The sequence below is a fragment of the Passer montanus genome, unplaced genomic scaffold (assembly GCF_014805655.1).
Source record: "Passer montanus isolate IOZ18808 unplaced genomic scaffold, ASM1480565v1 scaffold3, whole genome shotgun sequence".
Lineage (NCBI taxonomy): Eukaryota > Metazoa > Chordata > Aves > Passeriformes > Passeridae > Passer > Passer montanus.
Genome location: NW_024367707.1, coordinates 18,232,599 through 18,260,554, shown reverse-complemented (window position 1 = coordinate 18,260,554; position 27,956 = coordinate 18,232,599). Strand labels below are relative to the sequence as shown.

General features: G+C 39.9%; 1 protein-coding gene across 1 annotated transcript in view; it reads left to right on the top strand.

The window, feature by feature from the left end:
- Positions 1 to 1,768: 1,768 nt before the first annotated feature.
- Positions 1,769 to 27,956, top strand: part of LOC120504714 (pinopsin-like) — a 71,638-nt gene continuing 45,450 nt past the window's right edge. The window contains exon 1 of the mRNA XM_039714493.1: positions 1,769 to 2,161. Coding sequence (XP_039570427.1) covers positions 1,810 to 2,161 — 352 coding nt within the window. The 5' untranslated portion in view covers positions 1,769 to 1,809. The remainder of the gene's footprint in view (positions 2,162 to 27,956) is intronic.

The following is a 27,956-nucleotide window of genomic DNA, read 5'->3' as shown; positions in this document are numbered from 1 at the left end:
ATATGCAATTTAGAGTATATTGATGGTTAGACCCAGTTAAGTTTCCTTCTATAACCTGCAACCAGAATTGGGTAGGAGATTTTTTTTTTTTTCAAAATTGTAGGAAGAGGACGTAAAAAACTTCTTTCTCTTAGATATGCTACCTGGGACCCTTTCCAGCATAAATACCATGTATCGCCTAAAGGGAGAGGAAAAATCAGATAGCATCAGTGTTTCAGATTTCCAATGACCAAACAGTAGAAGGTCTGTGAAGTTTACATAATTTGCTCACCAGAAAAAAACCTTAAGACAGTCTGTATATGTTAGACTTCACAATCACTGCAGCATTTAGCACAGTTAGTGAAAGCAGAGAAATAGAAAGACGAAATAGTTACTCTAAATGCTTACCATGACGCAAAGTTATAAAAGAAAAAAGCAAGCAACCTCTGAACCACCAGTAAACTGAACTCTTAATTTTCCAGTTTTTCAATACATATTTTTCTACAAGACATTTTCCAGACAACAACAGTTAGGAGTAATATAGGAGATGCTCCATTTTAACATGTGTGCAATCATTCTAGGAGTACATGGCACATGAAAGAGAAGAGTTCATATTTCTTTAGTCCAGTAAGCCATGGGTATCATGCATTTTGCACCCAGAGGAGTGGAAATTTATGTGTGTATATATATATATATACACACACATCTCCACTGTTATGGAAAATTCTGTGCAGAATTTGCCTGCAACCACAGAGAAGGTAGGCTATGTAATTGTGAATCCACAGTAAACACTACTGTTTCACAAAACACACAAGCAATGTATTCACTGCATGTGGATAAAATTTACACCTGTGATAGGAGAGATGTGAGGCTTTGGTTGTCTGGCTGCTTTGTAAATAATAAAGGAAGACATCTGTTCACTGCTAAATGTGGGAGGAGCGATATTGTTATCACAGATCTGCAAACCTTTGTGTGCACATGAGAACTTGAGGGGCTGCATTTGATTTTTTTCTTTCTGGGTAAAGAAATACCTTCTCCTAAATTTGTCATCATTTCAATTAAGGTCGAGCCAAAAATGAAACTTCACTTGGTGTACATTGACTTTATGTGGAGGAAGACACAGTTCTTCCTCTGGGAACCTGATGCAAAATATATGTTTTGCCATGAAGATCTTTGCTAAGAAGGTGCAAACGACCTTCTCCATGCTAAACTGTGAGCTAGGGAAAAATTTCTTAAAACATCCAAGGAAATGTAAACAAACTGATGTTTCTGTTAAAAATCAGAGTAAAAACTGAAAAGAATGAGAGATATTTGTTACAGTTCAAAACAGGAGGAACTGTTAGTAAATTATGTACCTATTTTTTGGTTTTTGTGTGGAAACAGCTATTTGGTTTTAACCATATGTTTTTTCTGTGTTTTCAGAAAGACACTCACTGTCAGAGGAGAGGAGGGTAGCTGTCATTGATAGGGCTGTCCATCTGCTCTGAAGGAGGATTCCATGCTGAAGCAACATTTTAAGACACCTTCCATTCTGAACATCAAAAAAGATAATCTAATATTATCCTGGGTTTAAACAAGAAAGATGAATTTGAGGTGATTATTCACTTGGTTCTGTTGCCCTGGAGTTACTGCAGAACAGACCCCTGGAAAGACATAGTGCAGGAAAATAGTTCTGTACTGCAATACAGTGTTTCACCTGCATAACCATCTAAGAGATATCTCATCTGAGAAAAGATCACAAGGCTCCTGAGGGGATTTAATCTGTGATGGAATGACTCCTGGGAAATTGCTTCAGCAAAGGGCACCCAGCATCTCTGCCCTCACTGATCCATGACAAAGTCCAAAATGAACCACTCTTGGATGTATAACCTGAGCTTTGGTGCACCTGCACATCCTGTTGAGCCAAGGGCTGGACTCTCACGAAGTGGGCACACAGTAGTGGCTGTTTTTCTTGGATTAATCTTGTTTTTTGGTTTCTTGAATAACTTGATTGTCCTCATCCTCTTCTGCAAGTTTAAAACCCTGCGTAACCCAGTCAACATGCTTCTCCTGAACATCAGTGTCAGTGACATGCTAGTGTGCATCTCAGGCACTACCCTCAGTTTTGCATCCAACATCCGTGGCAAATGGATTGGAGGGGACCATGCTTGTAGGTGGTATGGCTTTGTCAATTCCTGCTTTGGTAAGAGTTCAGTGATGATTCTTTACTATTCTTTTTAGCACTGGTACACGAAGCAACGTGATTAGGCAGTTAAATGCTCTTCTGTGGTGAACAGAAGGATACTTTTATTGCTTTGTTATGGTCAAGCACAAGTCACCTGCATAGTTTAATACATCTTAAAAAAAGACTTTATGAAAGAGTAGCATAGATCTAATAAACATTTCCTAACATATCTCATTCTTCAAAATTACTTATTTCTTAAGAGCTAAAAATGGAATCTAAAAAAAGGCAAGCCACTGGAGAGAGTTTGATTAAATGTATGAACATATGTAATACTTCCCTTTTTTCAGGAAAATCTGTGCCATTGCTGAACTACAGGTCCCTCAGTGAGGTTTCTGTCATGAGCAAAGCCTCCTGAAAATACTATATTTACCATTTTTAATTATCTCTCAATCTATAATATGAATTACTCATGTTCCAGATAGTGAGTTCTCATCATTAGATGATTTCTGTTCTGCAAAGCAAAATGTTTATTTTAGACTTGCAGGCTTGCGGCTTCAGTAGAAAATTAAGTTGCAGGAGTAGATTTGTCAGAAGCGATAGGAAAGTATTCAGTGTTGCTGTCCTGTTCAGACTACATTTTTTTGCAGCCATCTTTTGCAGCACTAGATATAAGTGCTTTACCTGGATTTCTTTTAATTATTGAAAGAAGATGAACAAAGGGACAATGAACAGTCAGAGGGCAGCCTTCATCTCTCCAAGGATTAGGCCTGTTGCTTGAAGATGCCTGTTGCATCACCAAGCAGTGACCCTTTCTTCGTGTATTCCTACATTCATAAAAAGATCCACTAAAGCATGAACTGGCCTGTGGGTTCATGTCTAGATGTGATCCTTATCTAACCCAGACCAGGGGACTTGGCACAGCTCCTCTTGCTCTGCATCTTCACTTTGGTGCCTTCAGGCCAAGAGCACAGGACAAACGCATTCCTGGGTCTTCTCCAGCCCTGGACTGCCGCACCTCTTGTGTAGGCCCTTTGACCCAAGAAGTGCTCCCACAGCTCTTTATGTAGAATCAGGTGGTGAATTCAAACACATGTTCTCTACCTGAACTAGAAACTCTTTGCTACTTCCACTGATGTGGTCTCTGGTACCTGTCCCTTGCTCAAATGTGTACTCCACTCATGACCATTAACTCATCCTGGCAGCTTCCTCTGGGAAACTGTTGCTTTGCCCAAAGTGAAGTCTCAGGAGTTAGTAATGCTGTGTAATATAAGAGCACTTTGGCCATCCAAAAGTAAACTTTACGGTCAACAGTACCTTGGCTTGTTTTGGTAGGTAGTTTTCAGTTTGGTCTGTGCTGAGCAGAATGGCATGTCTTCCTTCAGGTTTCATTTCCATTTTTGTGTGTTTTATATATTCCTGTATTTCTGTAAGTAGCTTTCTCAGGCAGAAAGAAGTAGGACTGATTTTTTTCTCCGTACTTTGAGCTTTCTTTTTATTATTTACCAGTGGGTGGGGGGAATAACATTTGAAGAGAGAGGGGAAAAAGAGGTGGGTGTTCAAGATCTTAGGGAAAAAAGGTATGTTAAAGGTGCCCTTTTGAGCCTGCTGGCTTCTGTCTGGATCCATGTGAGTTACCATCCCATTGACTGTGGAATTGAACCTGCAAATGGGTAAGTTTCTGCCAGGGTGTTCTGCTTGTGGAATAATTTTTCAAAGTCAGAATATGAATTGGATGCAATCCAATGCAATCCAACCCTCTTGCAAATCTGCAAGAGTGCAGATTTCTGTGCTATTGTGACAGCTGTTTTTATGTGATAGTTTCTGCTATGATTCTTAAAATTGATTAGATCATCAAGGAGTACACAAGCAAACAAAACAGCAAAACTCAAAATGCCAAAGGTGACCTGAGCTCCTCTAAGTGATGTTAGTGCTGTCAGTGGGGTATGCTGGGAAGCTGAGGCAGCCTAAATGCAGGTAGTTATTAAACTGTGAATAGCTCATGTGAAAGTCTTGCAGCACTCACACGTGGTCTTTCATTAGTGTCTATAAATGACATAATGAAAATTTTGCTTGCAGAATTATAATTAAAAAATGTTGGTTAGTGTATAGGATGAGTAAAACCAAATAACAGTAGCAGGTTGCCTAACATTTATGATTTTACAAACAAATTTTGTCAGCTGATAAAGATAATTATGCATCCTTTAGCTATTCCTAAAAAAATCTCATACATTTATTAACTAAAAAGTCACTTTCCCTCCTTGGTACCTCATATGTGATTTTGGCCCATCAGAGATAATAGAAAGGGCACTAATGCTCAAGATCCAGAATAGGGATATGTAATAGGAAAGGTAATTATGATAAACTAGAGTTCAACATCAGTGTTGGTAAGAATAAATGCTTCAGTATTCATACCTGTTTGGGTTTTTTTTGGTCTTGGGATAGATGATCCTACTAGGATAAACATCAGTATAGGGACATACTGTTAATGGTGTTAAGTATTAATGATATTAAGTGTTTAGGGATATGGTTTTGGGATAATTATGGTGGTGCTGAGTTGCTGGTTGGACTAGATAATCTTGAAGATCTCTTACAATCTTGATGATTCTGTGATGCTCTAAGTTCACTGGCCCCACTAGAATTGCACTTTCTTGTACTAAATGAAGGGATGCCCCTTTTTTTTTAAACTGCAATATTTTTCTAAATCGTGAAGAAACTTTAAGTGGGCAACTAATCTTCATGACTTGGGGATTATTTAATGATGTGTAAGGTACATCTAAGCCAAATTCAAACTGTTAAAATATTTATAATGTTAATATTTATAAATGCGGCTCGTTCTTGCAAATCTTCTAGCAGGACTGTATTTTTAAGGTTGTTTTTACCCTCTTCCACTTGTTTTATGATACTGTGAAAGCCTCCTTTGTGTTTTAAACCAAATGGAGAGTGAAGGTGTTATCTTTCAGGTCTGTGGCTTGGATGAAACCTGAGGGAGTGAAAGTAGAAAGCTGAGATTTGTTTCAAATGTAAACTCAAGGTGAGATATCACTTTTTAAAAAAATCACATGCCTGCGGGGTGATCTGGAAAGCAGCTCTGATTCCCCTCCCAGCAGTGTTGACAGTGCCATGTAAGTTGATGTCACTTGGTGGGAAACTGAGTAAGCTGTTTCATTGCCTACCCCAGGCACTGAAAAACCATGACCCCAGAATACCCACCAGGGGGTTGCCATGAGCACAGTGGAGAAAAATTATGGACAAAGTGTTGTTTTTTGGTTTAATTACTTGCTGCTATCCCTATATCTGCTTTGTGATTTCAAACCATATGTGGAAAGCACAAGGATTGGAAGCTAATGGGAAGTGCAGATGCTGATCAATAAGCATGTAATGGGGATTTTAAGAAGAAAATTAAATACTGTGAGATCTGCTATGGAAGTATGAGCTGTTGGGTCGTGATTTGGGGAAGCACCAGGAATGGTGCTAGAGGAGAAACAGCATGGTCTGTTCCCAGAGTAAATGATTTTACCCTGGTGCTCGTCCTTGATTGCAGCTCTGTTAAGTAGGTCACTGCAGTGGAAATTGCACATGTCACTGAGTTGGGGAAATGGATGGATTTTTAAAATTTGCTGCCATTACACACCACTTCATCATGGTTCAACAGGCTTATGGTTATACATTTAAGCAAACATGGAAAGTGACACAGGGGCAGGATCTATTTTCACAGCTGAACTCTCAGTAAACTTTGCAGGCAAGGTGAAAAAAGGATGGTTAAATATATCATGAAATGACTAAGAGTTAGATTTTAATTTAGGAAAAAATGTATTTTTAAGGCATTTAAGGCATATTATTTTTATAGAGACCACATACACAGGAAGTGATATGCCATCCTAAAATTAGGTTTGTCTTGCAGTTTTGACCATCTCACATGTAATCTCTGCACAGTGTCTAATTAAGCATTTCAAATCTCTGGACAGATTCAAACTTTCAGAAAAAAAATTTGTCTTTTCTCAACATACTTGCACTAATGTAAATTTCCCAAACATATAGGACAGGCAGAATTTGAGCTCAGATGACTTCTGGAGTTCATTCTTAGAACCACTACACTATGCCACATTTTATCAGGATTAAATATTAAATAGACTGATACTTATGAGAAAGACAAAGCTGTCTCTGGCTACAGAAATACAACACTAGATTTTATTGCTGGAAAGGTTCCAAGGCACATTACTAGCAGGGAAATTTTTGTGCCTGTTGAACTCTTAGCTCTTGTTTTCAGCAGATTGTTTTTCTCTTTCTTAACATTCATGGTGGTTAAAATGCCTGGCAACTTGCCTGAGAAGTTGTTTCCAATATTTCATTGTAAAAAATGAGTTCTGAATAGTGTTGTATAAAACAGCATCACTATTCTAGAGGAACCCGAGATGCCTGTATCATATGAAAGCTGTGTGACTTGATGTCTGTGTCTTCCCGCACAGCACCCTGTCAGTCCTGGGTGCAGCAGGGGGCTACAGTCCTATTTGAACTGAAGTAAGGCATGTAGATGTGTCCTAATGTCCATTGGTAACTCAAGGTCATACCTAAATGAGGATTTTAATCTTTTTAGAAACCCTGTACTCAACTCTCTGGGTAGATAATCTTTTCAGTCATATTAAAGCAGTTATCGATTTATTCCCTTGTAAACTGCCAGAGAACACAGTGAATGAGAAATGGAGCTGCTCATGATTTTGCTTTAAAGTTCAGCTGTCTCGTGACCTTAAACAAATAATTTTCTTCTTAGTATTTTACCTTGATTTTATATGCTGTGTCTTAGACTCACTGCATTAAACTAAGATACTTACATGTAGAGTATAAACTTCCAACATACTGGAAACTCTCTGTTTATAGGATGCAGTTGAGATCTCTGATGTAATAAATGACTCTTCCATGAAAATATATGGTTTTTTTTTTCCACAAAAAAAGACATAATCTCACTTGGCTTGATCTTGCAAGAGCTCATCTGATATTTCTGAGCTTTGATGCAACAAGTACTTATGTCCCAGTGCAAAACCGCTCTCAGCAGCTCCTCACCTGCCCACTTATCATTGATTGCTCCTTTTCCAGTGGGCTTGGGATGGCATTAAAGGTGACACTTTTATAAATAAAGCTGGTAGCAAACACAACTAATCAGTATTGCTTAGAAAAACATAGTTCTGCAACAGATCCTGAAAACATTCTCTGTTTGAAGTGCATAGACTCAGTTATGCCTGCAGTCATTGTGACCCATGCAAGCTTTTCTCAGTAGCTGGTCAGTATCAGAAACAATCCACTGGTTCAAACAGAGAGAGGGAAAACCAGTGCCTCACTTAAGGGAGTAAGTCAAAAGTGTTTACAGTCCATTTATCTAAAAAAAAAAAACAAACCAGGAGAAATGCTGCCATGGCCTAGAGGGATTTAGTTATTTTAATACAGTGTAACAATTGACAGTTTATCCTGAAGTTTTCTATGTAATTTCCAGCACCTGACATGTATTAGATTTTATAGTAAACAAAAATACATAAGTAGTTATTAAGAAGATGTGTAATCCAAATTCCTCTTTTGGCATCTCCTCTTTAGAGAAATGGAAGTTAGCCTGCTATACTTTTTATTTAAATAACTAATCAATGAGGTAGTTGTATATTATTAAATACACTTCTCAGGGCCATACTTACTTATGGAAAAAATAAAATGCTTAACCCCTTAGAGACAGATGGGAATTGTCTGACTAAAACCTGACATTTTCCAATCCCCAAGGCTTTTTTATAATCAATAGAAAACCAAATCTGTACGGCCAGATGCAAACTGTTCAGCACATCTGAGACATTCTCTTTAGGGAGATATGAGATGTGTCCTCCATGCACCCCTTTATCTCCATGGACTATGAAAGGAGCCCAAGATCAGGGGTAGATACCTGCTCTGTACCTCTCTGAAGTCATGAGATGACCCTCACAAATGGGGTGTTTATTTCTTCTTTTTTCTTTCTCTGATTTTTTACTTTTGCTTATAGTTCCCTCCCCACTTCAATATCCTCTTCCACGATGTTTCCAGGAATTTCTATTTCCTATCTGCATTAAACACTGTACAAAGTTGAAATCACCTAGAACAGTTGTGCAAGAGTGATCATTTTTAAGATATCTGCTCTGTTCCCATGAAGAGGTGTCCTAGTCCTCTTACCAATTTTATAATCCCAAATTCATAATGTAGGCAAAATGCTGTCAGCTCTTTCAGCAGGTAATTTGTAGAGCTTGAGTACTGGACTTTTGCATTCAATTTACGTGCTTAAAGCAAGAAGACAACTTGGGCAGAAATTTTGGAAAACATGATAAAGAAGGAATCATGCCTTGAAAAAAAGTGAAAATGGAAGACCTAATGTCCTACTTTGAATGTTATTCCTGAAATCAAAGACTTCACTCTGGTAGGCACTTTAACACCTTTTTGGGATAAGAGAAGGTTTTGCCTTGGTTACAGCACAGTATCACTGGGCTGGAGATGAAGCGCTGTGCAGCTCACGCCCTCCTCTCTTCTCCCTGTGGAATGGGGAGGAAAATCAAAGCAAAATCTTTTGTTGAGATAAGAACAGTTTAATAATTGAAGATAAAGTAAAATGCAATAATAATGGTAAACAATAATAATGATGGCAATATAAGAGGGGGAAAACATTGGTACACAATGTGGTTTATCACCACCTGCTGATCAATGTCCAACCCTTACCAGCTGCCTTTCTGGGTAACTCCTCTCAGCTTATATATTGAGCATGTTGTTCTATGGTCTGGACTATCCCTGTGGTTAGGTCACCTGTTCCAGCTATGCTTCCCTCACAGTTTCATTTGTATACCTCCTCACTGGCAGACCATGAGACAAGGAAAAAAAATTCCTTGACCTAGGATAAACATGATTTAGCAAACACCCCCAAAATATCAATGATGTTATCAACACCATTCTCATTCTGAATATAAAACATAGTACTATGAGAGCTACTGAGAAGAAATTAACTCCACCCTAGCTGAAAAGCTGGAGAATGTAATTCAATTTATCCATTTACAAGGTGTTACAGACTCTAGCTGTTGATGCCAACAGAGTTAAGATGCTGAGGTTAAGAACCCCCACACTTCCCTCCTCCACCCCTCTCTCATCTTTCCTTACTGCAGAAATTCAAGCAATGGCTCAAACAGGAGCTGGAGAGTCCTCTGAAAACATCCTCAGGTACCCTCAGTTTGCACCAGTAGCCACATGTAGATGGAAACATTTTCTCCCTTAGCTGCCATCCTTAATGTTTTCTGACATGTTCTGTTGTATGACCAAGAATCTGGAGTCCATTTTCCTAATGCCTGTACAAAAGAAAAGAGCAAAAAACATGCAGAAATAATAACAGTGAAGGATGGACAACAGTTTGTGTGTGTGTGTCCATGAAAACAGGGACAGAAGAACAGAAGAATTCTGTAAGGAAATCAATCACCCCTTTGGCATTTTTTGTCTACAGATGTCAGCTGTCAATGCAAAAAAGTGTTCTGCTTGTGCCAAAGGTCTGTTTCTGTGCATGTGCAAGTGACTACAGATTTCTGCCAGTGTTTGATCCTTTCCAATTGAGCAGCCATCCTGCAGCACAGTTGCATACTTTTGGTTCTGTGTTATGGCCACACATTGCAGAATGCTGGAGACTTTATGCAATGAAAGACACAAACAACATCAGTTCACATGCACACCTCAAACAGGAGTTTAAAGGCAAAGACCATGTTGGACTTCTTGCAGAATTATCCTGATGGGGAATTGAGTTTAAAAGTTCATGGCTATAAGTACTGCTGGAGATTTCTGTCAGAATTCAAGTTTAGCTGTTGATATTTCCAAGCCCTTTTCCCTAATCCTGGGTCATGGCATTAACACAGACAAGGCTATGCCTGATGTTGGCTTTCTTTTAATTTAGGAAAATGCAGAAACCAGCTCTGCTGGTAGTCAGGTCACATACATGTGAAAAAATATGTCATTAAAATGTAGCTAACTTTTTAGTCCCTCAGTGGGTATAATGAAATAAAATAGAGGCCAGTAAATAAGCCAGTCAAAATAAAACCACATTAGAGAGCAATGGACTTTGCTCATGATGGGCTATTAAATAATATTTTTAAACTATGTGTTTAATAATGTCTAGGAACTGTTAAGACCTTTCACATGCTGACCCATCTGAACAGAATTCGGTATTTTTTGGAAAACTTTTAAGCTTTCTTTGTAGCCCCTGAAGTATGCCAGAGAGAAAGTATTATCTTTGGCCATTCACATTCAAGTTATATATCTAATGACCTTTTCTTAACTGAAGACATTGATTTTGTATATCTTTTTAGGAAGCATTTAAGCAGAGTCTTCCAATCCAGTAAGCAAATAAAATTTACAGTCTTTTCAGTGATAAAAAGGCTGCAGAACCATTGGCATAGTTCCAAATAATGATGCAATAATAGGTGATAACTATAAAGTTCTTTTTTCCCCTTATCTGTGGCAAATACTTCATACTTAAAAGTAATTATTAGGGGTTTTATTCTTTTTCCTTTTGCTTGGGGATTTTTATGTTAGTGTTTCTGCTATGTTTCTAATTTTAAAAGTCTATTAAATGAGAAAATAATTTTGTTAAATTAGTGGGCTGACACTAAAAAAAAAAAAGTTTATTTGAAAGTCGAAACTATTCTGTTTACATTTGTGGTTTTCTACATATCAACACTATCTGAGAAACTACTTCTGAAACTGAAGATTCAGTAATGTCAATAAACTACAGCCTCTGCTGAGTCGCAGACCATTTAATTGCTTCTGTGGATTTCTCAGCTAAAATGATTCACTTTTTAAATAATCCAAATGCCTCCCAGTACTGGGAGATTTATGGATTTGGTTTGGTTATGGGTTGTTTGGGGTTTTTTTTCAAAATTACCTCTGTCTGCTGTAGACTTTCCCATAATTGATACAGGCAGGAGGAACATTCAGAATCTGCAGACAGCAAATGCAAAGGAGCACCACTCCAAGCAGGCATTTCACCCCCATGACATGCCCCCATCCCATTTCTGTGGGATGTCCCTATCGAAAGCCGAAACTATTCTGTTTACATTTGTGGTTTTCTACATATCAACACTATCTGAGAAACTACTTCTGAAACTGAAGATTCAGTAATGTCAATAAACTACAGCCTCTGCTGAGTCGCAGACCATTTAATTGCTTCTGTGGATTTCTCAGCTAAAATGATTCACTTTTTAAATAATCCAAATGCCTCCCAGTACTGGGAGATTTATGGATTTGGTTTGGTTATGGGTTGTTTGGGGTTTTTTTTCAAAATTACCTCTGTCTGCTGTAGACTTTCCCATAATTGATACAGGCAGGAGGAACATTCAGAATCTGCAGACAGCAAATGCAAAGGAGCACCACTCCAAGCAGGCATTTCACCCCCATGACATGCCCCCATCCCATTTCTGTGGGATGTCCCTATCCTTTCCTTCCTGAGCAGAGTGGGACCTGTTTGCGCCTCTCTCCCCTCCATGCTGTGCAGATCCAGTAAGGATCAGGGGATGCAATCAGGGGATCACCTCATGCAAGGGGGAAACCTCAGGTTTCTGGGGCTGCTGGACTCCCCAGGCATCTCTCCATGGTCTGGATGCTAATGCCTCTAATCGAGGTCACCTGGGTACCATCTTTCCTACCATTGTGCCAGACTTCACCTGCTTCAGCTGAAAGTTTCTCATGCCAGCTATCAGCACCAGGCTCAATTGCTCTGGGCTATTTCAGCCAGCAAGTCTTCCCAGCATATTGTTAAATTGTGTTACTTCTCCTATTTGTAGTTTCTTAAGCCTATTTCAAAGATTCCAATATGATGGAAGTACAGTCTCATCCTGTGGTCAGATACAAACTTCTGCTGTTCCTTAAGAAAGTATAGCAGCCATAATGCAGAAGGCTAGAGACTTACTGTGCTAAGCTGGCAATCTTTACATCCATTTCTCAGTGTTTTCTTGGAGGCAGACATTCACTACCTGCTAATTTTCTAGTGTTGTTTTTCATTTATGTCTTCTGTTGTTTCTTTCCCCAGCTCCTATTCTTTGTTTCTATTGGTTTCAGTAATGCAATTAAGAGCAGAAATGGTAGATAACTGTGGCAAGAAGGAATCAAAGTCAACAGGCTTCAGATGAATCAAAAGAAGGAAACTTCTTTATGTTGAATTATTTTTGTAGAGATTTATAACAGTAGAAATTTTTTCAGGACCAAGTGGCTATCAGAAAACAAGATAACAAAAAGAAAACTTGATTGTAAAAAATTTCATAAGGAATAGATCCTCTTTACAAATCAAAAACTATGTAAAACTTTGCTTAGATTAGGACTTTGGTAATTTCTAAAATTCAAAACCATTAGTTAATTCACATATATGGCATTTTATTGCTTGATATCTAAGAGTTACCTGACTAGTACAGACCTCTGAGTATTGGAATAGCACATTAACATCTGGCAATATTTGCTTTCAGCTAAGAAATTGTATGAATTTTACAAAACCATAGATAATCCCGTTTAAGTTGACCTTTTGAGAATTTTAGGACGTGCAATGGTTAGACTTAATCCTTATGTGCATGTGCACGCTGAAGCATTATTATTTGCCAGATTTACAGTTTGGGGGTTATTTGTGTTCTGCATTCAGGCTGTTTGTGGAGTTACCAGGGGACCTGTTTAGACTGACTGTTTAATCACCCTAATGAAATTAGGCAAGCTGTTTGGGCACTGTGCAGCAGGCAGCCCAAGGCAGAGTCGGGTGGGCACTGCTCTCCCCTTCACTGCTGGCAGCAGAGCAGGCACTGCATGGGAGGCTGATGGCCATCCCTGTCTGCCTCAGTGGGAGTTCAGCAGGAGTTAATTAGAAACAGTTCTAGGGTAGGAGTTAATGTGGATGTGAGGACAGATTACAAATTCTGCCTCTCAGTGAAAGAGCAGAGTATGTGGCATCTTTGTGTATATTATCTATATATTCTGTACACTGACTATGGTGCACCAAGTAACTCTTCTCCGTGTAATTCTTTGTGACAAATCACAGCAGTTTGGCCTAATTTATCCAAATGTTGAAATTTTGCACTGTCTTCAAACTGCTCAATTTTCAGGGAAAAAAATGTGTGGCAGTGCAAGAGAGCCACGGTCCAGCAGTGGCTGCATGATTTTGCTGAGGATTGCTTTACTATGTGTGCTTCCAAAAATTGAAAATGTATTTCCATTTAATATCCTTGTGAGAGGCAAAGACCACATCAGAGGAGCAGGATGAGCAGGATGAAAGGCTGCCAGATAAATATGCCAGTCAGAATTTAAATAGACTTTTTCTAATGGGTAGAAAGGAGGTTATGAGGCAAGATAAAGCCGTAGCTTAATATACATTGAGATAAGAGCAGTAGATAGTAGCATATCACCATCTGGTTTGCTTCATGGAGCAGTTTTCTCCATAGGTCAGTGCACCAAGTGGTGTTTAAGAAGGAATTTGAGAATGAGTAAGAGTATTACAAGTTAATATCTTTTTTAGGGCTGTGGGCACTCAGACCTTTGGAAAAGAAATACTGATATCAGATACAAGCAGGTATTAGCCTCTTACTGTGCTGTGATTGTTTTTTCTTATCATTTCAATAAGTTATGCCTTGCAAAGTGTTTTTTGTACAGATATCAAGTATATGCCATTCAAAGTATTTTGCCTAGCTATTCTTCCAGAATACTAAACTAAAAGCTGGAATAATTTTCAGCATACAATGATATTTTTCCAATATGCAGTACCACAGCCTGTGATTTGTGGTGTAAGGACACCTATCTTCCCTGAAGCAGTACTTTTGAATCTAATAGGTCTTCCTATGTGTTTATCTCCCATTTCACTTGCTTTCAGAAAACCTGCAAAATTTTGGTATGCACAATATAATATATAAAGGAATTCTATTTGTTAACTATGTACTATGCAAAGAGGAGTACCTTCTCCAGTTTGTTTATTCTGAGCCTGCAACCTGATGATTTAATTTGAGAACACACTTATTTTAGGAAACACTAAATAATCTTTCCCTGTCCACCTTTTCTCTTTCTTTTCTCTCTTTTTCTGTTCTAATAAGTCTTGATGTTTGCTTTTCTAAATGTTGCTGAGCATTGCTTCTTAGTGGAAGTGGTTTGTGTAAAGTTCTCTATCATAACTCTCTTTGCAGAACAGTAAGTCAGAAACAATTGCTGTGCATTTAAAACCAGGTCTATTTTCTTCCACATGTGGCAGTTTGCATCAGTACTGCATTCATCTGCTCAATGGCTCTGTTTCATGTGGCTGTGCTGCAGTACTTCACTGTCAGTTTTTGTTGATTTTCAGTTTTTCTGTCTAGTATGGTCAGAAAACTTGTCACTTTTTCCTATTTTTTCCAGATCGTTTATTAATGTGATGAATAGCCCAGGGCCTAGGACAGATCCATGGGGAATTCTGCTGTCCACAGTTTCCACTAAGAAAAGTAATTTTTTTCTCCAGTTTTTATTACCTACCTCTATTTAATTATTCATTCACATGAATATTTCTCTTATTGCTTGACAGCTTACTATCCTTAAAAGCCTTTGGGCTAGTCAAAGTTGTTTGAAAATCCAAGTAGGTTTTATCCAAGTAGGCGTCAGCCCTATCTGCATGGTGTTGTCAAGGACCTCTGATGAATTCAGTAAGGTATGGCTTCCCTCCATGATAGCCACACTTGTCCCAATATGTCACACCTCCACTACTACACTTTCTAGGGCAGTTTCCACCCATCTATCCAGTGTCGAAGATTAGACTTATTGGTTGGGTGAAAATGTACTACAGAGGATTTCTGTCTGCATTGGTTATATTTAATTTTTTAATGGATGTAACAAAAGATCTCCTCTTTGAGGCCCTTTGGAGGGATTAAAGAATGGGAAATAGTGCTTTTTCTTTGCACATCCTTCAGCCATCACAGTGATCTTGGATAGAGACAGGAGCAGCCTTCTCTGATGTTTCAGCTCACCACACCATGTGATTGTGGAGTTGTAAAACTGCACAAGAAACTTCTGGTTCAAAGGCAGTGTAACGCCTGAATATAATATTTTTAAACTGTATTCATAGTATCAAATCTGACTATTTATTGACCAGTTAGCATCTAATTAGAATAAAAACCAGTTTGACCACCAGACATTACAAAAAACTTGACTCAGAAGAGTTAATTCCACCCCTAGGAATGGTAACGGCCAAAGAAACCCCTAAGATTATAACAAATCTTTAGATATATAGCCTTATTATTAAAAATAAGCAGCTGGGTTCAGTGAAAAAGAAGGAGTTCATTGGAAGGATGTTGGCTGTGTGCTCTGGTGGATGCTTGGCTCACTGCCTAGCAGATGCTAATGCTCACTGCCGTTTCACCTCTGAGCTGATTTGGTGCCATGTCCCACATACAGAAATCCCCTGAGACTGCATGTTGTGTCAACAGGCTACAGCTTATTAAAGCTGTGCACATCCTCAGCATGAAGGAAAGGCCTGGGGATGCCCCCACGTTTCAAAAGGAGCAGTCCTGGCAGGAGATGGGGCCCTGCAGGATGGCGTGGGCATGGGGATGCAGCAGTGAACCTGACTGCCCTAAGAGCATCCTCCTGCTACACCCGGGCTGCACATCCATTCCTGCTTTTCGCAGGTACACGAGCCCCAGCTTTTCCCCGAGATGTTGCTGTACAGGAGCTCCATCTAGTGCTGACATTTCTTATTCCTATTTCCTAAGGCAGCAGAATAAATACACTGATATGGAGGCAGCCAAGTCAGGAAGCTGAATTTGACACGGCCAGCCTGCTTTCCAGAATAAAAAGGGGTCCTGCATAACATATGGAAAGTAAGACAGAAGTGAACGTTCAGGGATGTTTTTGTATTATGCTAGTATCAGTGAGATGCAAAAGGGAATTCTTTGCAATGTTTATGCCACTGGGAGTTTGTTGTTTGGATGGATAGGCATATTAATAACATTGCAGAAAAATATACTAGTACTCAGTGATGCACATTAAGTCACAAGATACAGCTAGGAATTAAGACCACCTTTAAAACACAAAATAAACACCTTTAAAAATTCAGCAAAGGAGGGGGAAAGAAAGAGGAGATTTTTTTTTCCTATTATAATATATGCTGTCTGTATTGAAGATACCACCAAACACAAAGGAAAGGGTGTGTTGTACAAAGAATGAAACACAGAAATGACCATTGAGAAAAGAGCAAGAAAGATTTATTGAACAGGACCAGTAATGCTCGTTGTCGTATTTCTCCCAGCAGGGTTGGATCCAACAGAGATTTTTCAGTAATTTCTTTCAAGTGAAATGTTAAACTGTGACTTCCATTAGAGTTAAGCAGGAAGATAATTCTTTGGAGAAGGGAATGATTGCCTGTTCTAATGGACTCATGATTCCAAGTTGTCTTAGCAAAAGAGAACAGATAATTGCAGTCATTAGATAAATGGCAATTGGTGGGTTTATTTCTATTCAAAGTGAATGGTTGATATCTGAGGTAGCTTGTATTGGAAAATGGTTGTAACTGCTAATGTTCAACAAATGATTGTGGGAAATATTTTCTCAATTTCAAAGTAGAAATGCTTTTAAGGCATTAAAAATCAAAAGGAAATTGTTCTCTGATGACTAATATGTGGCAGCAACTAAAATAAGAGTCACCAAATTAAAAAATATTTAATTTTTTGACCATTTATTCTATGTTTATCATATAAATATTCAATAGGCATATCCAAATAAAGCCAATAGTGTTTTGGAAGCACACCCCATTCTCAGCCAATTCTGTCAGTTTTTGAGGCATCCATCCACTCCTCTGCAGTTCATATCCTTTATATTAGCCCTGAACTTACCAGTTGTTATATTCACATTGTGGTTTTGCTATATCATAAAAGGTTCTGCTGTGATTTATTTATTTATTTGCTGAACTTCAGGCAAGTCAGGTGAGTACTGGTTGGCTGTCCTCCAAGACCAGACCTCACTTTGAGTCCATTCATCTTAACTCTGAAATATCTTCTAGATTCAGTGGGCTTCCTTTTTAGCTCTGGAAAGGTCTGGGGTCTTCTGCCAAAATCAGTTGGATGCAGGCTCATAAAATATGTATCTCTTTTTTTTTTTTTTTTTTTGGGACAGAAAAGGAAAAAGTGGACAAAATTCTGGAGGTTTAGTGAAGAAGGAGCAGTATCCATATATATCTGCCACTCTTAAGACCTGTTTGAATCCCTTCTGAATATTCATTTGTTTCTCATCTCAAAAAATGAAAAAAAAAAATGCCCCAAACACCAAACCCCCTCAATGAAAACTGAAACCTTTGATAATAATATTTTGTGAAATCCCATATTCACAATCTCTCACATGATTTGCTCATTTTATGGTACCTTCCCACTAGCCATAGTGGCAATGAAAGTTGCTATCTAACTTAACTGTGTTCTATGAATTTAACTGAATTTGTTTCATTCCAGGCTGCCTATCTCAGATTTCACAGACCAGTCAACATTCTCACTGCCACTTTTTGGCAATTCCAGTATAATGGAAAAAGATATGTAACCTGCAGAACCTCACTGGAGACTGTATATGACATATATTTTTCCCTTGCAATGAAATGTCTACTGTGAGACTCAGGGCTAGAAGGCAAAATGGAATTTTAATTTTTATTTAAACAATTAAAAAGTTTTGTTCTTTCTTCCTCTGTGATGCTGTGACTTAGGAGTTTTTCATATTTTACTAAAGTGCATATGTGTCCTGGTTTAGGGCAAATTTGGGAGGAAACCTCTGAAGGGGTCCCTCTAGAAAGCAAATTCAAGTGGCCCCTCCCCACCTCAGTTCAGAAGACATAAACCTCCTTCAAGAAAAGTGGAAAAAATTGTTGATTTAACAAGCAAAGTATTCACAAACATGAAAAATGAATAATATTAAATAATGGAACTTCTCATTGTTCTGAAGAGATGGCAAATTCAAAGAGAGCACTTTTACAGTTCAGAGTCCTTGTTGTGGGTGTGCCCTCAATTTTCTCTCAGTTTCTCTGAGGCATGGGTCTCTCTCTCTGGGGATCAGGTCCAGTGCCCCAGCTGCAGTGCAGCTTGGGAGGACCCCACACAATAATCCTGGTGTTCCCAGGATGAACAATGGCTGAACAGTTCAAAAACACCTTTTGACCTCAGCTAATGAGAGAAAAACCAGTGAAAACAGCAAGGCAAAACTCCCCATCTGTCTGCAGGGTGGAGAACTCTGAGAGCACTGCCTATCTCTATGCTTTGAATACAGCTGCAAAAAAATTCCACCACTTTTCCTTCTCCCCACTTTCACCCTCAGATCTAGTTTTAAAGGTGCAAAACTTATTACTGAGCTAAACAGAGGAATGGAAACAATTCAGCATCATGAAGTCACCCCAGGACAATATGCTATGAAAAATCAGGTCAATGAATCAGTGAGTCAGCTTTTGAAAGTTTCTGCTTTTATCATAATATTCACTTGCAAAGAAATCACGTCCTCACTTGCAAAGAAATCTTTGATGGCAGCAGCTACTGGAGTGAGTATCATGTGTATTTTTGTGGAAGAAATGTATTGATTTGAATGGATGCAGAGCCCGATAGTTTTACTTATCATTATTAACATTAATTGTTACATATAAAATGGAAACAAAGGTGATGGTAGAATGGATTGCTCTTACAAAGTCTCTGATGCTGTGGCAGTTGTTAGGTAAGATACTTTGGCCCAGAGCAACTGCTCCTGAAGAATAAGCAACAATTAGAAAAAGACTGTTTCTTTTTTTTACGTCTTGCTGCTTCTAAACCTCTCTTGTGAATACTAGACCTACAGATGATATTTCATGCGTAGTCCCTGGCAGATGATACTAAGATATGTTTTCCAAAAGACTTCTAAGGAGATACAGAAGTACAAATATGTTGGAAATGTCATGACTTTTAAGTTGCTTAATTTTTTTTTGTATCATTTTCATGTGTGGAGTGGTTTATTTCTGTAGAGAACTATCAGAAATGCTTTCATTTCTTAAAAACATTGAAAACAGTAGTGAATCACTGATCAAATTAGTTTTGTATAACTCAATAACATATTTATGTAATACCATTCGGTAGAACAACTTGTAATTAAGCTCAAAACTTGAAATTTGAGATATTAAGAGGCTTCATTTGAAGGGAACTGTTTCTTGCTGCTGTTCTGTGTTTAAATCTTTGGGCAAGCACAATTAAAGGTGTCATCCAGAAGAAACAGCAGAAGAATATCTCAACACAGGGTTCCCCAGTACTCCCAAATTGGGGTGTACCTCCATTTTACCTCCTCCATCTTATTGTGCCACAGAGCTTTTTAGTGTATTCTCCAGCTAATGGAACAGCAGATTTAGCAGATGAAAAATGAGGGACTAGAAAGAAACAGAACATAGCTATGTTAGGATGCATACCATTTCTAAGAGACCTACCTATTGCTCCTGTTAGGTGTTTACCAACACAGGATTTGTAAGTGGACACCAGAACATGCCTCTTTCACCTCTACCAATGTCCTTCCAGCATGGTGCTCTTCCTTGCTTGCTGCCTCTCTGAGTTCACTATTCACCACTACACAGTGGCCTGACTTCAAAACAGAAGGTGCAACTTTTGGTGGCTCCCAGCCTGCCAACTGCTAGTTCACATTCCTCTTGCATTTCCAGCTGCATGATGTGCTTCCCAGGTGTCCTGGCTGTGGAGAGGGGGCGCAGCTCAGCACTCTTTGGATGTGGCCAGGTTGCTATTCCATAACACTCACATCATCATTGCAGGCATGGTTTTGGGGGAAAGAAAAGGTGAGTGCTCCTCTGGAAGTGTGTCATTTTGTCTCACTCTTCACTGGGGGGGATTTCTGGGATCAACTGTGTGGACCCTGTCCTTTGTCGCCACTGCCTGTCCCCTTCCCAGTTCCTCCAAGACATAGCTTGGAGACATGGTTCTGAAAAAGTGGCAGCCTTGGCTCCAAGACATTGGGCTGAAAAGCAGCACTAGTGCAGGAAGCATCTGCGGGAAACAGAGGGGTGCAGGGGAGCCTGGTCCAAGCCAAGCTGAGCCAAAACGAGCAGAGTGGAGCAGGTGGGACAGGGTGGAACAGTACAAAATGGCCATGCCACATGGAATTGAACCAGTGGAGCATAGTGATCTGCAAAAAAAACCAGGCATCACAGCACAGATTATCCAGCTTTTGGGGGATTTGTCCATGATGGTTTTCATTGTCTCAGTCTTGGGAACAGGAGTGCTGACTGCAGGAAGTGCCCAACAGCTTTTCTTCATCTGGAGAAACCATGTGGTGCTGGGCATGGGAGCAGCCACCACCCGGACTTTGTCCTGGTGGCCACACAGAACTAAGCTGAGGTAACAAACAGCTCCTTGTGTGTAAAACACTTTCTGTTTTTGTATACTTTTATTATTAACATTGCTGCTATTACTGTACTTTTCTTATTCCACTGCTGTTTGCTTTCAATAAATTGTTATCTCAGCCTATAGTCCCGTCCTTTGTCCCTCTCTTACAAGAAGGGTGGGGGGAAAAGGAGTGGTTTATTTAGAGATTCATTTCTGGGTGGTGTTAAATCACCACACCTGGATATTATGTGAAAGCTGCCCCCCAGGAGTGGGTATTACATACACACACATATATAAATGGAGTCTTGTGAATGTGTGAAGCATCATCATTTTCTCTTCATTTGGCAACACATTTAAGCAGCAATGGTGAGAATTGCTGTTAGTTAATGTCTGCCACTGGCAGGCTCCTCTGGAGAAATTAGAGGGTCCTGTAGATGCCATATGGGAACTACATATGCCCTTGGTTTCCCCTCTGCATTTTGTACATGGCTGGCAGATGGTCAGATGCAACCCCAAGGGTGCTCAGCTTGTACCATCCTGCAGTGGGGCTCAGCAGCAGAACAGCCAGGTACATCCTGGTTCTATTCCTTGTACCAGACTCTCAGCTGCATTTTGCCCTGTCTTTGTCTCAGCAGCTGAGTTTGGGCTGGATGTGGCCTGCAGTGGCACTGGGGCATGTGTGGACTTGCTGTGGCGTTACTGTAGTGGTTTTTGGTTCACCAGTCTGAGTTTTCTGGACAATGCACCAATTAGTGTGGTGAGTTTAGGGATGGTCAAATTCCAGTGGACCCACTAGAATGATTTACTCATTTCCTGCTGTAACAGCAAATCAGATGCCTGGGAAAGGAAAATGTGTTTCTAGTGTTAAAGTCCCTCCCATACCTTGCAGCTTTTCCACAGCTGCTTTCAAGGGCCATGCCAACTTATTGGGGTGCTATTTTAAGGATAAGCTGTTCTAGCATAAAAACAAAAGTTCTCTTCTTTTATCACTGGGAACACAGGATTTCTTCTTCTATCCTTGGGGCACCATTTCTTATCTCTCTTATCTGTTTTCAAGCTTCTCAATGAAATCACAGCTACTGCAACATTATTTCAACACTAGTTTTTCTGCTCACAGCTGTAGTTAGAACACTACATCCCCCAATGCATTCCATGAATTACTGGGAAAAACAGTCTTATGTATCAATTATATCTTCGCCATAGCCTTACAAAAGAATTTCAGCCAAAGACTAAGGCATCTCCTCAATCCCCTCCCACCTAGCATTTGACTCTTTCTTCACTGACCTCAGTGTCCTATATTGCTTCCTCTACATGTCTTCACCCATTCCTTTTTCCTGATTCGGGAAAGAATTTGTGTTTGTAGGTTCGTTTGTTCTGAAGCTTTATAAATTCAAACAGTTTTTATAGAGTTCTGCAGCACTGAAAGGCTGATCAAAGCCTTGATCTCATCCAGGCTCTGCAGTCAAGGTATCGCTGTGTCTCTCACTGCTGATCCTGTGGTCCCCGCCAGCACTGTGCAAGCCACACTGGCTGCCAGCCCCACCCCACATCTTCCCTTCATGTGGGGTGCTGGGAAAAAAGAAAAGAAAACCCTCTGCTTCTTCTTTTGCCCTTCTGTCTGCAGCATAGCTGGCTAAGAATGGCTAAGCAAATGAAGTCCATTGCAAGTCATGCCAAGATAGCTGCGGCTGCATGGAACTGCTGCAGTCAGGCCAAGGTTGGCCATGCAGTCCCTGCCATGTGACTAGACCAGGCCGGTGGTGACCACTCCTGATCCTGGCTGCTCCTGGCCTTGGGGCCACCCCCAGTGCTGGCCATGGGGCCACTCCCAGCGCTGGTCCCAGAGTAAACAAATTTCATTTGTGAGCCATGCCAAGATAGCCATGGCTGCATGGCGCTGCTCCAGCCGTCCAGATTTCAGCTTAGCAGTCCTGGCCGCATGGCTGCTCCCAGTGCCGGCCGCAGGGCCACTCCTGGTGCTGGTCCTGGCCACATGGTTGCTCCTGGGATTGGGATAGCCCCAGTGGCATGGCCCGGCATGGCAGCAGCAGAAATCTCAACTGAGCCATGCACCAACCTGGCCATGTGGGGCCGGCCCGGCCAGCGCCACAGCAGAGCCCGGGCAGGCCCTGCAGGCCAGCACCCAGCTACCTGCTCAAAGGCTGGAAGCCAGAGAGCTTTTTCCCAGGCCATGGTCACTCTTAAATGCGCTTTTCCACAGAGGCGTGTTCAACTCTTTTAAGTGATTTTACCAGGTGTCAATATTCAAAACTAGCCAGCTGATTGACTCTGCCAGTTCCCCACAGGGACTTTCCCCCCGCAACTGAAAACCAGACTTCATTAAACCACAGTAGTTACTGAGGTAGGTACAGAGGATGCAGGGAGGGAAAGGTGTTGTAAAGGACTGAAGACAGCACAGCAGAAGAGTGAAACCATCTTGTGCAGGTAACAGAGAATTCTGTTTCCAGCAGTGAAAGGTATTGACTCAGCCAAGCCTGAAGGATTGTGTTCTGATAATAACAGAGTATTATTACTCATGGGTGGAAGATCCTGCACCTACTGAGAGGAGCATGACCTCAAGGAAATGCCAGCAGGGAGCAGCAGACTCTCCTCAGACATACAAGAATTGTATAGGTAGGATTTGTAAGAATGGAGGGTTTCTGATAGCTGGAGTCTCTTGTTCTCTCTGTTGCACAAAAGAAATTCTAGACAAGACCTCTTAAGCACAGACCCTGTGGGTGTGAGAGTGTGAGTGAATGAAAGCTATGAGACAATGCCTGTGAGTGGGTAAAATCAACCTTCATGGAGTCTGGGTGTGGGAAATCTATCTTGGGTTTTTGCAAGCACTTGGATTTAGTTTTTCTCCATTAATTTCTTGGTGAAGAAGGTGCTGTTTTATCCCTCCATTCTCAGTCTGCCTAAGGTTACCAGTGTTTCCTTTTCATTGCCCCGGTCCTTGATAACTGGAACATAGTGCAGGATATCCCTTTCAACATACAATCAGGACTGTTCTAGGAAGCCCCAGGACTCTAACTGTGGTGTAGTCTAACGACCTACAGGCCATTTAAGTAGGCAAATATGTCTAAGTTAGTAGTCAAAACATTGATCCAGTGTAGGCTGAATTCCTGGGATTCTCAGTTTTTCATAGCCTCCAGACCATGGGTGAGCTGCATCCCCTTTCCAATAACTACATCAGTGAGCAGCATAAACCATCAAATATGAGTAAGAAAATGTAATGCTTTTAGCTAGAACCCAAGGGAACAAAGTGTAATGATTTGCTGTGCCTTTCACAGCATACTCTCTGCTGTGCTGCCAGGGAGAAATGTACAGATCCTTAAATAAAAGTAAATAATAGATAATGTCTCAGATAATAGCCCTATAAATAGATGTCTGTCCTGGTTTATGACTTGAAATTTAATTTCTTGCACTCTACCCACTGCACCTAATTGCCATGTAGCAAGGTTTATGCTCAACACCCAGCTAGTCTCAAAGTCACTTATTTCCATGGTTAACTTTTGAATAATTATCTATTCCTGCAATGCAATCTGATACAGGAATTTTTGACATTTTTCAGTACTGTTCAGTGAGAATCTCATTTTTGTTCCTATATGTGCATGAAATGTTGGGGGAGAAAATTACATTTCTCAATGTGATTGACTCCTGTGGAGTCATTTGTCTAGGTACCAGCTTGAGGCTCTAAATATTTGTTGGAAGCAAATTCCATTTGGATTTGCAATTTGTGAACCTAATTTTGTTGCAGTTCTAGAAAAAATTATTCATTTGAAATTAATATACACAGTCTGCACAGTCATAAATGTTACTACTCAATAAATGAAACATTGGCATAAAGAATTATAGTTATTTTCTTCTTTTTATAGCTTACATTAATTTTTTAAATTTGTTTTTTTGTTATTAAGGCCATGGAGATTGCACTCAAGTCTTTTCTTCAGAGACAATCCTGAAGTATTTAATTGTTTTGTGTCTTTAAGCTGAGATTCTCACTGGTTCCTCCGACTTCAACAGATAGTGCATCAAATAGAATACCAGATAGCTGCAGGATTTCTAACAAAGGTCACAACACTTAAATGCACCTGGCATTAAGAAATCTCTGTATGCAAAGCCAGGAGGAATAATGAAAACTGAGAGGCTTTATTCCACTTTAGCCAAAACAGATTACAAGAAAGGCGTGAGGAAGGGCTGAGGACTAACAAGCCTGTTAGTCTAAAATAAGTACCTGCAAAAATTGTGGAGAGGATGACACTGGGTGCTAAAGAAAAGCAGGCAGTAAAGGACAAGGCAGTCATCAGTTTTTTGCTGGAAGCTCATTCACTGCAAGCTGACACCTGATCCTCATATTTTATTTCTAGTCATTGTTAAATTAAGTACTGAACACAAAACCTGGTTTTGCCTTTTTTATGAAACAATGTTGTTTCAGTCCAACACATGAGTATGTGTTATAATTGATGAGAGGATAGTGGTGTATTTCTAGGATTCAGTTATTGAACTAATAAAAGAGTGAGATTTGAAAAAACCTGCTTGGTTGGTTTTTTTGATAATTAAAAAGCTGAGGATATTCTTAGCAATCAGGGACATTTGGAACTGCTCTGTCCCAACATTGCAACAAGGTTACTCTTGTGGTTTGGATTTGATCAGCCTTGGCTTCTGTGTTAAGGTGAAATGCCCTGCATTAGCAAGGTTGGATGGAGGATTGGAGCTGCAGTGTTGGGGCACATCTTGTAACGTGTTCACTGGCCAATGTCGCACAGAGTAAACTCAGAGAGGGTTGCAGTGGCCTCTGTTGTTCCTGTTTCTTCCTCACCTGAGTAATAGGTGTTTTAATTACCCGCACCCAATTCAACCAAATGTATCTCACTGTTGGAAAAAGCTACTTGTACTTGTTAATCTTTTATTTTGATTTTGGATTTTTATTTTATATTTTTATCTTTCAAAGCACCAATTCTTTCAAAGTAATTCTAATTTTTCTGAAAATTTAGCTGGACTTACTAAGTTTGAACCACCTAAAGAATGTTGAATTCTTTTATCTCTTATGAACTACCTCTTCTGTGTACTCCTCATTTTCCCTTTTCTTGAAAGTAATATAATTCAGTGTGCAGTGGTATTAATTGTAGTGCTATTAAAAAGTTCAAACCTTGAAGTCTTACTGTGCTAAACTGAAAAATAATGGAATTTTTTCCTGAACTTTTGTGGTCTGTGATTCCATAAATTACAATGTTTGTCCTCCAGAGAAAAGTGTAGTTTGTGTCATGTCAGTGGGACTTAATAATAAGGTGAGTGAAGATGAATTGACTCCTGCCAAGACGTGCAATTAAATGCCATGAATTTTCTTCTATATAAAGAAGAAAATTATTTTCTGTAATTTAAAGGCAACTTTTGTTGTCTGATTGTGTGTTTGTCTGATTGCTAGTATTTGATTTATTCTTGACTGACATCACCATGATCCTAATTTAATATCTGAACATTAATTCTCTGCTGGTATAAGACAGAACTTTTCTGTGTCTGAAAACAAGTAATCCTGCATTCATGGTCAGTTGTCTTCAGAGCCATGCCATAGAGCCATCCATCATAAATACCCGTGTGAGAAAAGCTAAGCATCTTCCTTTGGCAATAGGTGAAGATAAGAGGAAGTGTAAATGATGCCATAAATCATGACAGTACACACCAGAAGAAGTTGTTGGGCAGTAGCATGGCCACAGGGATGAGCAGGCAGAGCTGGCAGCCAGGCTGGACCTGGGAGCCCAGCAGTGAAAGCAGAAATCCAGGATGCAGGGCCCGGACCTAGAGAAATCTGGACATCCCGTCTGGGTTTTCTAGGCAGCCCCACACATGCAGGAATGTAGGATATGCTCAACAAAAGTACCGCTCGCTATCCCATCAAAGTCGGGAAAATGCAGTCTCAATTGCCATCAGAGGTACAGCAAGAACAATAGATCCTTGATGTAGTGCACCCTGCTGGGAAGGGAGAGATTTCTTGTTCCTAAGACAGTTTTCTATTAGTCCATGATTGTCTAGTCTAAAGAACAGAAATAGTTCTGTAATGCCTGATAGAGGCCTTAGTTTCAAATATAAAATCTGGATTTTTGCCTTAGGTGCCTACATGAGCTAAATGTTTTTGATAGAGAGGAGCTCTTTAGTCAAGCAGATGGAAAGCAGCTATGCTAAGAAAGTGAAGATAATTAAGTGTGGGCTGGGAGCATGAAGAGAGCAGTAGAGTCCAAGGGCTTTCAAGAGCAATGTTATGTAGGAAATCAGATTAGGTAAGGGATAATGAGAAAGTCTCCCTGTCTCTAAAGCAGCCTAGCCTTAAAGCAAGTTTATAAGCTTGAATTTAGTGGAGCTGTTACAGCTGTAAATGTATCTACTCTTTAGGACTGACTTCTCAGTAATGTACAGAAAATAATTTAGTAGACTCTTGTAACAAGAAAGACATTTTCTTCTTCAAAAGTTGTCTTCTGCTCTCACCCTTTTGCTCTCTTTCCCCCTGAGAAATAAGGCATCCTGTTGCAGCAAGCAGTGCTTGCGTTTCCTATGGGTCTTTTGCCTACCCAGCTCTACACTAAGTAACTGCAAATTGTTGTCAGGATGCCAGAAATAGCTGTGCCTGCATCCAGTTAACTCAGAAATGAGTCACTGAATTGTAAGGAAAAGTGGAGTAAAATGCTGTGCCTGGGGAAAATATCCCACTGTGCCCTGTGTGGGTTTGTGTGTGGGTTTTTTCCCCAGGTAAAGGATAGAGTAGTGCTATTCCCAAGAGAAGTCTCTGACTCACCTCTGTTCCATGCATGGGAAGGAGCTATAGGAGAAGCTGACAGTTAAATGGGGGAAATGGATTACAGCTGTGGATTCCCCTGAAGAACACCTTTTCTTTTAACCCATTTGCTGGGAATAGGTACCACTCAAAAGCAGAAGATTTTGGCAGGCTATATATCTCAGTGCTGCTGTATAGTTGGCTGTTGCTAATACCAAAGATCAAGAAAAAACTCATGGAAAGAGCTGGACTGACACTGATCTGTTCAAGTTTTTCTTCTTACAGGAGCAAAAGGAAGGGGACTGGAAAGCATATTGGAAAATATGGGTTTAAAATATTGTTTTAAAGCTCTTCAAACAAGTTCCTTCTGTCATAAATCCTGGAAGTGGTTATCCAGTGTTGTGTCACCAAGAATTTTGAGAAAGCTGCAAGGAGAACAAAGCCATGGGAAATTACATAACCCTTCCCACTGTGTCGTGACTAAGAGTTTACCACAGAAAACCATACAGTCTTGAAGAGGGGGTTGGGTCCCAAAACTTGAAAAAGAGAATGGAAATATCCTACAACCAGAATTTTAAAGCCTTCCTCAGCAAGATATAATGGGTTTATGGCACCTAGGGCTTAATATTAATCTAAATCACTTTTAAAGCTGATTGTGTAATATATATGTAAATAAAGTTGCAACTTGCCATATCCCAGTCATGAT